Source organism: Poeciliopsis prolifica, unplaced genomic scaffold (assembly GCF_027474105.1).
Source record: "Poeciliopsis prolifica strain line A6 unplaced genomic scaffold, Auburn_PproV2 SCAFFOLD007, whole genome shotgun sequence".
Taxonomy (NCBI): Eukaryota; Metazoa; Chordata; class Actinopteri; order Cyprinodontiformes; family Poeciliidae; genus Poeciliopsis; species Poeciliopsis prolifica.
Window position 1 is genome coordinate 11,710,327 of NW_026562382.1, and position 16,798 is coordinate 11,727,124.

The window sequence follows — 16,798 nt, forward strand, 5'->3', positions numbered from 1 at the left end:
CTTTCAGTTTTTATTTTAAATTATTAAATTTTCTCCATTTATTTGTGTTCACAGATAAACAACAACGGTATCAATTGTCAATTTTTCACCACACAGTAACAAACACATGTCACAGGACAGGTAATCCACAAGCAGTCATTTCTAAGATTGGTTGCCCAGTCCTTCTGTAAAGTCACTCCTCACCCAAACACAATGTAAGACGACATGGTTAGTCTTACATCCATGTAAGACTATATTTCCTTTCTTACTTCAAGGAAAAAGCTCTTTACACTGCACTGTTCTGAGATTGGATAGCCTTAAGCATTTATATAATCTAAATGCTTTAAACACACCAATTTCTTGGTCATTAATCTATATACGAGTACCTCTTTGCAGTTAATTGTAGAAAATAAATATTACCTCCAGTCATATTCCTTCTTATTTATTGAGACCCGCCGATATGTGTGATGTTGAAGTGTTTCGTAAAAGTGGTTTACATTACTGTTATCAAACAGTGACATCTAGTGGCCACTTTCAATGTTAGTTTTTTTTTGCAGGTGACGAAAACGAAAGTAAACCAAGTTTTGTTGTCCAGGGTAAAGAAGAGTGAAGAAGTGCAACGTCATAGCGGAAAGGCAGAGACTTTTAACTCGAGTCGGAGTCACTTGGATTATCGGACAGTCCAGTCACTGTCCGACATGGCTTCTGATAAAGATGAGCTATATGAACGCCGCATTGAATACTTAACACCGAGACTCAAGCAGCTTATAAAGGTAGACGAGGCGCTACCACACTTGCAATTAGAAGCTGGACTAAAGGAGCGGATCAGGCGTAAACTGAACACGGACGGCAATGAATCGGCTGCGGAATTGCTTATTAGCCTGGTTGCTGGGAGGCCGCATCCAGTCGGCTGGTTCAGGGCCTTCGTTGACGCGTTGAATCACGGAGGCAGCACTCACGCTGCTGACTACCTGGAGTTAAACCCACCAGACCCTGAAGTTGAGGCGGAGAATGACTACTTTGTCGAGTTAATTCGGTTATTTACTTCCAGTCTGCAGGACTTGAAAACAGAAGAAGTGTTGACTCTGTGCTTTGCCCAAGGTCTCCTAACTGCTGCGGACCAAGAGAAGGTAAGCAAACAATAAAAAGAACAATAAAAAAAATGAGAATCAGAAACGTCAAAATTCGCTGTTGGTTGGAAGTTAGAAAGAATAAAATTAATGTTATCGGTCCTTTGTTTTATATTGTATTGTTTTATCTTACATGCTAGAATTCAAAGCAATCTATAAACAAAATGACGTTTTTATTGTGGTTTTTAATGTGACCACAAGATGGCAGTATTGAATGCAAATGGAAGTTCACCACCTCTGGCTGGTGCGATTTCTCCTCCTACCTCCAGGTTGCAGAAAAGTCACACAAACCCTGTTTATTTTTGTTCAAAATCTAGATTTTGGCTGAAAGAGCAATCCACGGAAATAAACAAGGAGCGGGTGAACTTCTGCGCAGGATCGTAAAATGCCGACCAGGCTGGTTCTCTGAATTTCGGGAAATTCTGCGTCTCACTGAACACAAACACCTGTATGAGCTCATTGGAGGACCAAATGAGTGTGATAAACAGAGTAAGTGTCTCACCTTCCTCTGCTCCTGGAGGTCACAATTGTTGAAGGAAAGGTGATGAGGCAAAGTCTGGGCACCGATATTTCAGTGGGATTTAGGGAGCTTTGGGAGTGTTATGCATCTCAGTAATTACACGGATTGCAATATCCCTAATTCAGTTTCTTGAGTAATTTCCCATTAGCAAATATTTATTCTACTGAGTAATTTTACTAAAACTGTGATTTGGTTTCTGTCAACACAGAGTTCCTGTTTCTGAGCTTCATTTTGATAAAGTGTAAAGATGGAAACTACATTTAATTATTATTTTTTTGGATTTTCAGAAAATGTAGCAGCAACAGAGGAGACACCGGCAGAAAGCTGTCAGAGTGAGGAGCCCATGGAAATCAGCGGCACTGAGGAATCTCAGGATGATGCCACAGGTCTTACTTAGGAGAATATGTCTCCTCAATGTATAACGCAATTAATTTATATTTTATATGTATATATATTTATATAGATATATTTATATAGATATATTTATATACATTTTTGCAGGAGCTGTAGAAGTCACAAAATCAATCAACGTGATGTTAAGCTTCAAAGATTGTCCATCCTTGTCTTGCCTCACAATTGCAGTTAAACCCAGACTTTTATGTAAAGTGTATAAAGAGACATAAGAATTTTTTATCTGTTCCTTTAATTTAGACTAAACTTCTGCTTTCACTAGGATTACAAAAACTATTTCTTCAGAAATAGTTTTTGGTAATTTGTAGAATGGCCTTTTAAACTAGATTTTCTTTTTCTTCTGGAATAATGATTTGTTGCTATCTTTTTACTCCATATCAGAACTTGTTTCACACTCTTACCAGATTATGCGTGCATTTTCACAAAGTTTTTTGCTGATTTTTCTTGGTTTCCTTCACAGATTTTGGACATTCTTTATACTTCTTGTTACTCTGGTTGATTTTCTTGATCTCATGAAAAGAAGCAACATGTCTTAGATGTTGCTCTAAAATACATCCACATGTGTTCCTCCTATAGTTGAGCGGTGGTAACCATAGAAAGCCACAACATCTTGGTCTTTTCTCAATTTAAAAATGCATGTAAACTTTTCAAGAATATAGTCTGTTCTTTCAGTCAGTTCTTCCATTACCGTTTAGGAGAGGAGGTAATGCTGCTGCCATGAAAGGGCGGTTTGCTTTCATGGCCGCAAACAACCCCGAAAGAAAATTTTTTCCCCACATGGCTCATTTTCATTTCTTCAAGAAATTACAATCAAGACACTTTTGTTAGTTATGCTGTACTAACTTATTCTTCATTGGATGTTGTGCAAGTCCTTAGGTTTAAGCTACTTTATGTTTGATTTTGTGCAGAAATTAGCTGAAATCTGCTGCTTTTCATAAGTGTATTTTGAGTAAATGCTTTTTTTTCTTCTTTTTTTCAGACCTGTATTCAAGCACTGACCTGTCCAAATCCATGGATAATTTACATCCAGGTGGGATTCATTTACCCTCACCCACATTCTTATTGTTATAATTCTATAAACTCTTGTTAATCCCAGAATGTGTCCAGTGAAACCTAGACCACCAGGCCTAAATTAGCACAGGTATTTGTCAGAAAAATGTGTGTTTGATCTCTATTTCATATTCACTAGGCATAATGAGATTAACTGGAAGATTGTTGTGGAATATTTCAATCCCTTTTGGTGTGCGATAAATAAGTTCCATGTGTGAACTCTGAAGAACCACAGAGAGGTTGCAGAGGACGGAGCGCAGTGGTGCTTTAAATGAAAACCACATGGTGACTCAGTATTAGCAGATTGAAAAGGAATCTGTGGACTGCAGACTTTAGTTAACTTTCTATTCACACTTTGTCTTCTTCAGTTTTACAGGAGGGTGGAGTTAAGTTTGGTTGTAGTGTCCTGTATCTGTCATCACCCAAAAGGTGGTGAATACGCTGTACAAAACATCACTCTGATGATCTATTTGCATTCTGAAAGGCCTGTTTCTGGGATGTAGTAAGTTAAAGATATGTTGCCCTCATCCCAGGCCTGAATTTGAGTCTTTTCCTACACTTCAGTTACCATATCTTCATATCAACTCTAAATGACGTTTCATAATAAGCAGCCAACAGAAAAAAAATATACTTTTTTTTATTTGTTGATTTGCGTGAGTTAAAATTTACACCTAATCTTCCAAGAAATTATACTGTAATACTGTTAGTTTTCAGAGATTTTCTGTCCTCTGTAATAATTTGACTTCACCTCCTTTTTGGAGTAACATTTAAAATAGTTGACAGAATATATCTCAAATAATTGCAGTGTCTGGAACACATTTCCTATTGTTGTTGTTCAGACTATCTCTTCATCAGGACAGATTTGTGTTGACCCATAGGAAGCTAATTAAAAACTGCCTCCACCGACAATAAAACACAACTATTCTGTGCCTTGCAAAACAAGAGTGCGACGTCAAACATCAGTTTCTTTTAATGCATAGATTAATATAAAGGAGTACCTTATTGTAAAGTGAAATAAAAATAAGTATGCATATTGTTGTCTTCTTTTTTATTAGAACTAAAAATCTAAAAAGTGTGCATTTCTGTCCAGCCCCACTTAATCTGTTTTTTGAACAGCTACCTCCCACGCTAATCACAACTGAAAAATAGCTCATGCTAAGTCAGACTGAGTGGAGAGTGTCTGAGGATCAATTTTCATCACAGACTTCACAATTTTCTTGCCACAGATTCAGTTAGATTGAGCTGTGGACTTTGAATAGACCATCCTAAGATATTAATGTGCTTTGTTCAAAACATTTATTTATAGATCTATTCCTTTGGAGTCTTCCTGGGTTGCCTTGTTGCCACCTAATACTCTGACCAGTTTCCCCACAGCTTGATGTTACCATCACTTTGTTTCAAGCTGATGTGCAGTTTTAGCTTTTCACAGGACGTAATACTTTGCATGTTGTTCAGACAACTATATTTTGATCTTATCCTTTCATATCTTTCATATATTTGCTGTGACCTACATAAGGCTGGTGGCAAACCTCACATGGGACTCCTTGTAGCTTCTTTTCAGAATCAACTTTGTTCTTTGAAAAATGAGTCCATTGCTTTAAGTCACAGGTAGACTCTAATCACTGGGTTTAATGTTTATAATCTCTTTATGAAGCGTTTTGTACAATTTTATTGTTGAAAGGTGTTATATTATGGAGGAATTTAAAAGTGTCTAAACAAGCTTTCCTTGCTTAGTAGGCAACTTCTGAAGGTAATTTAACTGGAATTTATTCAAGGGTATCAAAGTAAACTAGTTTGAATTGCCTGCTTTGCCACACTTATTTTTTTATTGATCAGCATCTCAGCATATAATTTTTCTTCCACTCAGTAATTATTTATTGCTTTGTGTTAGGCTGTCATGCAAAATCTTCATAAAAACACATTAAGTTTTTTTTGGGGGGGGGTTAGTGTAACAACATAAAACAGTAAATATTTTTGCAGTGCTTTGTGTTTTCAGAGGTTTTGTATTTACAGTTGTGGCAAATGTGGTACTCATAACATAAGGGGGGCTCATTCATAAAAATTATGCAAAATGCCTCAGCAATTCATCACCCCCAGCTGAGACAGAACAAATGACTCACTCTCTTCCAGCAACCCAGCAAAGGTCTGGTGTTTATGCAGAGCTAAGACTGAAAAGTGCTACATAAAACCAGTCATGGAAATGATACTCAAATTACATGTCATGACATGATGGAGTTTGTCTGAATCATTTCAAACAAGTATTAGGTTTTCTGCGCTTGCTGTTGGTTTGTATGCCTATTTCGATAGCATACAAACTATTTATGTTGTAGTTTGTTGAAATTATATGAATGTATTGTCTCATTCTCTTAATTTGGCAAATTTGAGGTTTTAAAACTACATTTATGTTCTGAATGCACATAAAAAAATTGTTCCATGTATAAAGACAGCTTAAAGAGGACATTCCATAACAATGTGTAATTGTGGCTTGCTGACATAGACAGAAGATGTTTTCAGTCTGAACCTTTCGTCTGCATTGCAGATCTAAGTGGCTGTCCAGCACCAGAAGCAGCAGGAGCCACCAGAGGAGGCCCAGAAGAAATTTCTCTTCGCGATTATCAGATGGAAGTTGCCAAGCCTGCCTTGGAGGGGGAAAACATTATTATTTGCCTTCCAACAGGAAGCGGTAAAACCAGAGTTGCAGTGTACATTACCCAAAAACATCTGGACAGCAGGAGAGCTGAGGGGAAACCAGGGAAGGTGGTTGTGCTGGTGAACAAGGTACTAGGATCTGACTTTGGTTTGTCTGACTTATGGGCCTTGGCTGCAGTGTTTCCTTCAGATCCAAAGAACACACAAAAGTTACACACCACAAATTCCATGCCATAAGTTTTATATATAACTTGTGAGATGTGGACTGAACAAGGAAAATGAAAACCATGTGGCAAGAAATATTTTCCTCCCATAAAACTATCTAGTAGCAGACGAAGTAATCTTATGTGACTGAAAGCATTTTCGTTTTTAATCTTCATTCCTGAGCAATAAGTAGGTTAGTTGTACCAACACAGAAAAGTCTGTGTACTCCTTTTGTAAACAGTGTGCAACAAAATCCCCTGTTTCCACTAATTAGAAGCTCTGCCTTAAACAAAAGGAATAAGGCTTCGAGTAGCTTAGTTGTGGTGGATGTTAACATTATGCCCTTCAGATGCTGTAGTGACAGAAAGTCATTTCTCCCTTTATAAAAAGAAAGTTGTGTTTGTAAAATATTCTATTTTGTCTTGTAGATTCCTCTTGTGGAGCAGCATTTCTCCACAGAGTTCTCTTTCCTGAGGCTCAAGTACAAAGTGGAGAGGGTCAGTGGAGACTCTCAGCTCAAAATCTCATTTGCTAACATTGTACAAAGAAACGACATCATCATCTGCACAGCCCAGATTCTCGAAAATTACTTGGAGAGGGCTACCAGCGGAGAGGATGAAGGGGTGAACCTAAGCGGTAGGACTTTGCAGCACTTAATTTCTAAATTCTATGAAATGTGGTGGGACAAACTACTGGAGGATAATCACTTGCAAAGAACTCAGTTTGTGTTATTTTGCTAGCCCAATCCGACTACACAAATCCAACTACACAATAATACATTCTAGGGGTTTTACTAGCCCCCAAAATAGATTAAATTAGAAAATATTCCACATGAAGGTTACCAAAGAGTGGTTGAGAGCTGGAGTGGTTGGATGTCCACCGGTCATTAAGTAAGTAGCAGGGAAGAACCTGGACAGGTCGCTAGTCCATCACAGGGCAACACAGAGACAAGCAACAAAATTCATTCCCATGGGCAGCTTTTAGAGTAACTGATGAACTTGACAGTCACGTTTTTGGACAGTGGTAGGAAACTGCAGTGCTCAGTAACAACCCACGTATGCACAGAGAAAACGCGCAAGCCTCATATAGAAAGACCTCAGACCTGGATTCAAACCTGGGACCTTCATTGTGGAGAGCAACCATGCTGCCAAATGTACTTCCATGGAGCCCTGGGTAGAAAACAGCTAACATTGACTGTTAACTGTTTATATCTTACCTTAAAGTCATATTCTATGATAATAGAATACTAAGCAACCGTAGTATTCATATTATCATATCATTTTCAAATAATTACTATTGCTTTTACCCCTAAAATCCTAAAATACACTCCATCCGGCTGCACCTTGCTCTGCCAATCTGCGGCCTCTGCAGTAAATATGAACCCATTAACAGCAACGACAGCAAAGCCATTACCCAAAATTAGAACTGATTCTGTTTTTATCAGACACCGAAGCAAGTGTGTAGTTAATCTTCAAAGCCCAACAGAAAGCTGCACATGCGAAACATCCGTATTTTCAAAATAGTTCATCAAGACAGACTATATTTGGTGGAAATATTCCACCAAATATAGTCTATTAATAAAAAATATGGGTATATTTATAAATAAATAAATGGCTGTAACTGATAGATGTCAGCATGTATCAGTTATGACACAAAATATGCATTTAATTCTCAAAAGTTTCTTGCTCAAATTATAGCAGGAGCGCCAGTGAAGGCAGGGAGAGCAATGTAGGGAAAATGGAAACGTTGTAAGTTGAGAACTGCTGCATTTTATGTGACACCATTCATCCTTTTTATCACCGGCTTTTTCACGTGATCTCTCATTTACCGCGCATGCGCCTTGCAAAAACTTCTCTGCGGTTTGCAGTGGAGTGGAGCTGAGAAGGCATGGAAGCAGTGGAATTTGGGGTGCTCCAGAATGGCAGCAGCCCGCCTACAAAGTGAGGAGCAGAGCAAAGTTGGATGCAGTGTCACATACTGTAATTGTTAGGCAGACAGAAAGAATTGGACATGTCTGTCAAAATTCTTAATAGAACAATCCCACTCGGTGTCACACAAGACTTGATGAAGTCCAAATGAAGAACTAAGGGTTAAAAATGAGGGTGGAGAAATTGATATCTAGCCCCTTGTGGGCGGGGAGATGGAAAAGCCAGACTGACAGAATAAAAGGGAAACTTCACATATTGCGCAATTCAAAACATGCATTTAAAATTTAAACTGCAAGTCCGTGCAGGCACACACCAAAATGCTTTGAACTTAAAAACAAAACTATAATTCTAGAAACTTCTCTTCCCTCAAATGCTGGTAGCGAATTATGCATTTTAACTACTGTCAAACTTTTATCACAGGATTTATTAAAAAAAAAAAAACAGAGCATCCTTTGCAGTAACAAAATGGGAAACTGCTCTATTTACTCAAGTATAAAAGAAAAATTTAGCAACTTGGAAGGAATGACAAATGGGAGTTTTAAACTGTTGCCTTCTAATTTTTCATAGTAGACATTTGTCCTGGAGTGACAAAGCCAGCTTGAAAGTAAAACAGCAAACTCATTTTATATTATTTAATTTCAAAAATGTATTCTCCGCTGCTGCTCATTCAATTCTTCCTAATCCGCAGATGGTTTGGCTACATTTTTTTGTTTACTCTGATGAACAGACTAAACAGTAAATGCTTATTTCTTTTAAAAATTCAACTTTTTTTTCTTACTAGAACTCAAAATTCACCATTACACTTAATATGGTTGTGACATCTCTAAGTATATGCAAAATCTACCCTGGATTTTACTGACACTGAAATGTTCTGGAATAGACAACCACCAAGGGAAGAAAGAGCAGGATTTTCCCCCGACAGGATCTTGTCAAATTCTTCCGACTCCAGTGTTCACTCCTGGCAGTCACCAGTCCAAGGTGGAATAGCCACCTCAGAGGAACATATGCTGTTTGTTGAAACACTTGAAAGCATTTTTTTTTTTTTCCCTGCCTCCTGGCTCTCAGGCCACATGTCTGTTCAAGCCATCGGTGTGTGGCTGGATCGAATTCACAAGAGAGCTTCTATCACAGCCCATCAAACTGCCACTCTGCATTCTCTACTGGGACAAAATCGAATAACAGTTTAGACTTGAGTAATTCTAATGCACCGTATTCAGATTACATTGAAGTCTGGCTTTGTTTTTGAAGCATGCAGTTCTCTGAACTGATGTTATTGTGTGGTTTAAACTGCTGTCTCAAATTGACCCTAAAAGCTCTGATTTGTGTGGGACAATTTGTTTTCCTAAAAGAACTACCTCAATCTTTCAAGGGACTCTTTTAATTAGGAGTGCCTGGTTGAAGAAGATGGTTGTCTTTATATAGGATTTGTGTACTTTCAGTTAGGGAGAAACTATATGGGTTGCAAAAAAAAAATAAAATTATTCTGTTAATTCTTTGTTCTGATTTCTGCATGGCATTTCTAATTTACAGTTCCAAGTGAATCTTTGGCATCATGTCACTGTCTTTTGCAGATCTGACACTGATCATAATAGATGAATGTCACCACACTCAGAAAGGAGAAGTCTACAACCACATCATGATGAGGTATTTGAAACAAAAGCACAAGAACAAACAGCTCACGAAGCTACAGAAGAAGCCCGTACCGCTTCCTCAGATCCTGGGCCTGACAGCCTCACCGGGAGTCGGAGGAGCCAAAACCCTGAATAAAGCTGAAGAGCACATTCTGCGAGTAAATACTCTGTTTAGCATTGTATCTCCAGCTGTAATATTGTATGCATTTTTACAACTTATTTTATTCATCTAAATTTCTTTCACGTTTATTTTTGCTTTCTAATTTATCCTTAGTTTCCTACTTTAAGGAACGCTGAAAAAAACCATACCAACATTGTATATTGTATTTTGCATTATATATTAATGCAGATTAATATTAATTTCTTTCCCTCTTTTGTAGATTTGTGCAAACTTGGATGCTTCCAAAATTATGACAGGAAGCATTAATAAAAAGGAACAACGAAAAACCATTCTGCCCGTTGAACAGAGAAAAGAGGTAGGTTTCATATTAAATTCAATAAGATATGTACAATAAAATACAAATGTGGTGAGGTTCTTCTGTAGTCAAGGGGCATTAACTGTATTTTACCTAAACATCATCATCAGGATCCCTTTGGTTGTGTGGTCAAGACAATCATGGCTGCTATTCACGAACATGCCCGGCTTTTTCCAACATGTGACCTGGGCTCTCAGAATTACGAACAATGGGCTGTTCAAACAGAGCGAGAAGGTGAGTGGAAATGTTACACAGACATGTATTATACAGATATGTTAAAAAAATTTACTGATATTGGTGGATAGTGATGTTGGTGCCAATATGTTGTACAAATTGATAGAAGTAGCATTTAAAATTTGATATGAAAAATACACAATTTCTCCTAAGTCAATGATATTTATTAGCATTATATACAGCCTGAATCTTTATGTCTGTGATATTAATCTTAGTTTAGTTTATTTTTTTATTCAGTCAAGTATTAAAGTGCCATAAAATTCTCGTTCACTTTTACCTGCAGCGTGCCTGTAGTTACCCTTTAACACTAACTCTCTATTACACTGGACAGTTTGGGCTTAGCACACACAGAGCTATCATGAAATTGTCTGATTGTGTTTTAGCTGCCAAAGATGGAAACAAGACAGTGCGGGTCTGCGCAGATTTCCTCCGATGGTATAATGAAGGTCTGATTTTAAGCAACACCATACGCATGTGTGATGCACTCAGTTACCTGGACAAGTTCCACGAGGAGCAGATGAAGAAGAAAACGTCACCAGATGAAGAGCAAAACATGCAAATAACGGAGACAGAGAGATTTTTGTTCAATTTGTTTAAAGGTAAGATCTTTTTTTTTTCTTTTTGACATTCTTAACTTCCACTATAAATTTCACATACATACATACGTATGTATGTTGGTGTGTGTGTGTGTGTGTGTGTGTGTGTATATATATATATATATATATATATATATATTATATATATATATATATATATATATATATATATATATATATATATATATATATATATATATGGTCTTGCTTACCCATATGTTCACATTTTTGCTGTTAACGAACCATGCTTTTTGTAGTGAAATAACTATGTCATCATATTTAGAGATATTGCTTGGCAGATCAATTTAAGGCTTTATTTTAGACTTATTCGTGTCCCAAATGGGAGTACCTTTCAGACTAAAACCTCAGAATAATTTACTCTAACAGACTTAAAGGCATGTTAGTAGTTTTACAAGAGACTGCAATCGTAAAAGTGTCAAGTTTAACTTTGTTGAAAAATTTCTGCCTTAGTTCTTTAACATCTTCTCCTTACAGACAAAAAAGAAGAACTGGAAAAGCTTGCAAAGGATCCAACATACGAAAATGACAGCCTGTCAAAACTCAGAACTAAAATTTTGCAAGAGTTCAGCAGCAGAAAAGAAGCCAGAGGGATCATTTTCACCAAAACACGTCACAGCGCTATCACTCTTAGCCAGTGGATTCAAGAAAACCCTAAGTTTGCTGACATTGGAGTAAAACCTTCCTATTTCATTGGAGGAGGAGACCAGAGCAATACTAAACCAATGACAGCTGTAAGTGCACACTTCGCAAACTAAACTCTCTTAGGCTGCCATTTCCCAAGGTCTTCATGTATGTGACCTGCAGTTGTATTTCTCAGGCAGAGCAGAAGGATGTGTTGAAAAGGTTCAAAACCGGTGAACTCAACCTCCTTATTGCTACCACAGTGGCAGAAGAAGGTTTGGACATAGAAGCATGCAATTTTGTGATCCGATATGGCCATGTGACCAATGAAATTGCTATGATTCAGGTCAGTAAAATGAACAACAGTAATCCCTGATTAAAAATGTGATGGTATGCCTTTTGGTTTTATTCAGTATGACTTTGACTTCATACATAAATAAGGTCGCTGAAGGACAAGTCATAATACAAATATCAGGTGATAAAATAAACATGGAGTAAATATTTAGCAAACACTTAACATGCTGAATATTTGGGCAGTATGGTCTCACAGTTTCTTGCATTGCCTTGCAGCAAGAAGAGCAAGAAAACAATAATTTAACAATACTTTTTGTAATTCCAAATGACAAAAAAAGCTTAATTTCAAAAACACTTATTTTCATAAATTTAGATTTTGACACAAACATTCAGCAATATTAATCTTTATCGATTTTTGACAATCAGACTGACTTAAAATTCATTTTATGTTCATTCAAAAAGTCGCAGAGAATAATGCATTGATTCAGCCAAAATCCACCACAATGAAAATGATCTGTAGAGACTTAGAAGAGTACTTGCTGCCTATTGCAGGGACATTTCAAGGGCTGTTTCTGGACAGTACTGATAACTAAAAGTTTAAATTCTCAGGCGGTGCAGCCAAAATGGTCCTTCAAGAAAAACAGGGATTTCTGATTTCATGTGTTTGTGTTTGGAGGTTTCCCATTCTGCTCAAATCAAATGTTAAATTAATCTCAGCTTGTTCCTGTTTTCCACAAATGTTTTCATGGGTCAGTATTTTTAAGTCTCCTGTTAGTCAACCAAGTGTAAATATTGGCAAGGGGAAATAAAAAAAAAATTGTGGGCTGACTGAATATCAGTAGGTGATTGCTGACCATTTGTTCTGTTTCCCTTTGCAGTCTCAAGGTAGAGGAAGAGCTGAGGACAGCACATACACTGTTGTGGACGTAAAGAACTCAGGGGTGGCTGAAAAGGAGTATGTCAATGAGCACCGTGAGCAAATGATGAACAAAGCCATTCAGAAAATCAAAAAATATGACCAATCAGTTTACAACAAACAAGTATGTTAAACAAGTATTATTAGTTACCTATTTTCTCTTAAATACAGTCTTTTAACCTTTTTGCTTTCCCCCCTTTGATTAGATCACCGAGTTTCAGATTCAGGCTATAATGGAGGAAAGAGTGAGACAGGTAAACCAGAAGAAGAAGGCTGTTAAGGATGAGAATCCATCTGCTGTAAAGTTTAGCTGCCGTCACTGTACCAAATACATCTGCAGCGGTGAAGACATCCAAATCATTGAAAACATGCACAGAGTCAATGTTACACAACAGTTTAGGTACACATTATAATATAAACTTAACCCTTGCACATTGCATTGCATGGTTAATTATACTCTCCTTTGTTTTGTGCAGGAAACTTTTCATCCAGAGAGAAAACGCATCTCTTCAGGAGCGACGTTTGGACTATGAGACCAATGGTGTCATAGCTTGCAGTGACTGTGGTCAGGTAAGCACATTGTTTGGTATAGATTAAGCTGTTCAAAGTCAAACCCTGTTTTAAACTTGTCCAGGACTTTATTCCTGACCTATGCGCTGTGTTACTTGTTTCCATGATTCTGATTTTCCACTAATATTTCCTATGAAACACCAGGGATCTTCACATAATAGCTTTAACAGTATCATTTTAGCTACACTTAGTGATTCTGAGCCATTTTGCTTTTTACTAAGACACAAAATTCCCAAAGAAATGCATCAAAATTTGTGACTGTAATGTGACAAAATATTTAAAAAAAAAAATATTCAAACAGTGTGAATATTTTTGCTAAACACTGTAGAGGTTCATGGCAGATGAAGAACAATAAATTTATTTTTATAAATTACTAATTTTAAGTTCAATGCATTAAACAAAGAAAATATACACTAAGATTTGTCTTCTTTTAAACTCCACTTCTGTTGCAGACATGGGGTTCAATGATGTGGTATCGTGGGATTGAGCTGCCCTGTCTTAATGTGAAAAACTTTGTGGTGGACATAAACACAAAAAAATACAGCAACTGCACCAGGTGGACCGACCTTCCTGTCAAGTTTCCTGACTTCGACTACATCGAACACGCAAGCCTGATGGCACAGGGCTCGGATGATGAAGACATGGAGTGACCCTAACAAATCAAAGCACTTATTTCGTCCGGAGGCACGTGGTTCTCTTCTGATGGCACATTTTGTGTATCCATTCATTGCAATATGCATAGAATGAGGGCTCTCTCCTTTGTTTAGATTTAAATGTTTTTACCAAGTGCACTTTGTGGTCATACTTTGCACTTAGCTAGAATAATGCATTATTTCAATACAGTCTGAATTTATTTGCAAAATGACTCAAAAGTATTTTCTTCAGAAATCATTGCTGTCCCATGAGATGCAAGGCAGTGAGCCCTTGATTGTCCCTCAGAGCCCACCTGTCAACTCGCAGGCACACAAACAGGTGCTGTTGACTCTGTTTAATTCACCCATCAGTGAGTGATTCACCACTGTTGAGACAGAGCTATTTACAGAGGCAACCTTTGTTAACCTCTGTGTCCACATCCTTGTGTCCACATCCTTTTAGACGACCTAATCGATTGGGCAATTCTGCAAGTTGCACAAATCCCTCAGGATTAATCAAATGAGTATTTTTTCCAACAGGAAAGAAAATTTGCTCTGCATAAAATTGCAATGAATGTTTATAAGTGCACTTTTGATATTTAAAACTTTTAATAAATGATACTTTTAAGTGTTACAGGTAACCTGTAAGATTGGATTTTCAATCGTTTCAGGATCTGATACATGAGGATACATTGCAAAGTAATTTTTAATTAAGGGTAAATGACAAAAACAATGTTGCTTTTATTAATGTATAAGTGCTGGGGTTTTCTTCTTCTTTTTACATTTATTGCATAAATATGCATTTACAAATCCAATGTTTAATCAATTAGGATTTTAGCTTTCTGAGAAAGATCCCAAAACATTTTGTACCTCTAGATTGTTATCAGTCTAAACATTGATAACTGCTGCTCTAAGTTTATTGCTTCATGTGCACAACATGTGGAATAGCTCAGATTGTCATTTCTTAATCATGCCTAAAAATTGTAAATTCAACTCCCTTTACTTTGTTCCCTCACAATTGCCAGAAAATCATCTAGTTTCATTTTCACATTATTTTTTACTGTTTTAAAGAGCAGTTTAATGTATGAATTTAGCTAAATAAATTTATGCACATATTTAGTGAACTGTCAACAAAAGTGTATGTACCATGTTAAACCAAAATAATGCAGTTTTTAAGTTTACAGTAAATGTTTTAAGTGCCTAAATCCTTAAAAAAATAAGCATTGATGTTAAAATCTCTTCATGCGTTTGGACTGTATGTCTGCTAAATGTTTAGTTAAATGACTGCTTTAGAAGCAGTGTGTTTGTTGACGAGGAAAACATAATCCTCTGCGGCTTTGAATGCATCTCAAATAAAATGTTTTCTTCACATTGTCATTATTAAAGTTCTATCCCGTTCAGTTCCTTGTAAAAGTATTGATATATATAACTTCTGCATATTTTGTCATTTTAGATAATAAAATGGACAACATGCTGAAGTTAGTTGACAAAATCAACCATTGTTTATGTGATTTGTTGAGTTTTTACAATGACAAAGTACTTGATAAAAATGGAAGGAAAAATTTAAATTTCTTTCAATTTTTCTTTCACAAATCTTCACAAATGAACTCCACATTTATATTCAGTTTGTGTGCTACTTTTCTGTGTAAATTTATCAAATGTGATAAATGTGTAAGATTTGTAGGCATCTAAGGATTTTTTTAGAGATCACTAGGGCACAAAGTCCAAGAAACACATCATAGAGGTAAGGGATAAAGTTTTGATAAGTAAACTGTATTTAAGTTTAAAAACAGTACTTAAAAACAATAATAGTTTTTGAAAATCTCTGCATAATCCATCTGATAATAGAGTATGGTACAACTGCAAACATACTGAAACATAGTCTTGCACCTAAATTAACTAGTCAGACCAACATCCAGTGCTCAGATAAGACATCTGTTGACAAAAATTAGTCATCCACTTCATAAATTTGGCCTTTTCGCAAAAACAGCAGAAAGGAAGTTTGTTGAAAAAAGTCTCAGCTAGTTCACCCTGAACACTCCATCCTATTATTAAGAACAATGGAGGCAGCAACAGGTAAGCTTACCCAATTTAGTTTTTGAGTCATTTTCGAGTTATGAGCCAAAAATAAAGCAAAGACGACAGGCTTCACAGCTATGTACGGCTGAGTTGGACATCAGCTATGTAATGTTATTTGTGGGAAAAAACAAAGAGATGAAGCCTAAGACTTCCAGAGCCAGAGGGAAAAATCAGCACTAAGTCTCATTGAATGTGAGTGTGAAAATAGTGTTGGATGCATTTTGTACATGCAAAAGTGGGCGAGTAATAACTTAAATAATACAATTTTAAGTAATACAATATTTTATAAAGTACACGAGTCCCCCTGCAGCAAAACAGCCCCACAACATGATGCTGCTCATCATCATACTTCATAGTTGGAATGATGTTCCCAGGCTTAAAAGGGTCCACTTTTTTCCTCCAAATGTAACGATGGTCATTGTGGCCAAACAATTCCACTTTAGTCCTATCAGACCACTGGACATGCCACCAAAAATGAAAGTTATTGTCCCTGCATGCACTTGCAAACTGCCTTCTGGCTCTTTTTTTTTTGTGCGTAATAGTTTTGTCCTTGCTAAGTGTTTTTTAGCTGGTGCAGGACATATTTCACTATAGATAAGGACACTGTCTTATCAGTTTCAGTCAGCATCAGTCACAAGGTCTTTGGCTTTAGTTCTGGGGTCTATTTGCACATTTTTTACCAAAATACATTAATCTTTGGGTATAATTGTTTGAACGGGTGACTTTGATATCTTCAAGCATCTGGGAATTACCAAGAATGATCCAGACTTGTGCAGCTCCACACTTTTCTTCCTGGTCTTGGCTGCTTTGTCAAACAAGAAAGAAGTGCGTGTGTGTGTGTGTGTGTGTGTGTGTGT

General features: G+C 36.8%; 1 protein-coding gene across 1 annotated transcript; it reads left to right on the forward strand.

The window, feature by feature from the left end:
* The first annotated feature begins 546 nt into the window (after positions 1 to 546).
* ifih1 (interferon induced with helicase C domain 1) lies at positions 547 to 15,358 on the forward strand. The gene is made up of 16 exons (XM_055032214.1): positions 547 to 1,109; positions 1,427 to 1,598; positions 1,917 to 2,015; positions 3,020 to 3,070; positions 5,630 to 5,868; positions 6,372 to 6,579; positions 9,443 to 9,660; positions 9,883 to 9,978; positions 10,089 to 10,212; positions 10,596 to 10,811; positions 11,304 to 11,560; positions 11,647 to 11,796; positions 12,623 to 12,784; positions 12,867 to 13,060; positions 13,137 to 13,230; positions 13,683 to 15,358. The coding sequence occupies exons 1-16, from the start codon at positions 678 to 680 to the stop codon at positions 13,878 to 13,880; spliced, it is 2,910 nt and encodes a 969-aa protein (XP_054888189.1). The 5' UTR covers positions 547 to 677; the 3' UTR covers positions 13,881 to 15,358.
* Positions 15,359 to 16,798: the final 1,440 nt, after the last annotated feature.

Excerpts from the sequence above, each read along its gene's own strand:
- ifih1 (XM_055032214.1), top strand. The coding sequence starts at position 678 with ATGGCTTCTGATAAAGATGAGCTATATGAACGCCGCATTGAATACTTA. Across the intron at positions 9,979-10,088 it reads CCGTTGAACAGAGAAAAGAG|GATCCCTTTGGTTGTGTGGT; the intron begins GTAGGTTTCATA and ends CATCATCATCAG. Across the intron at positions 13,061-13,136 it reads AATGTTACACAACAGTTTAG|GAAACTTTTCATCCAGAGAG; the intron begins GTACACATTATA and ends TGTTTTGTGCAG.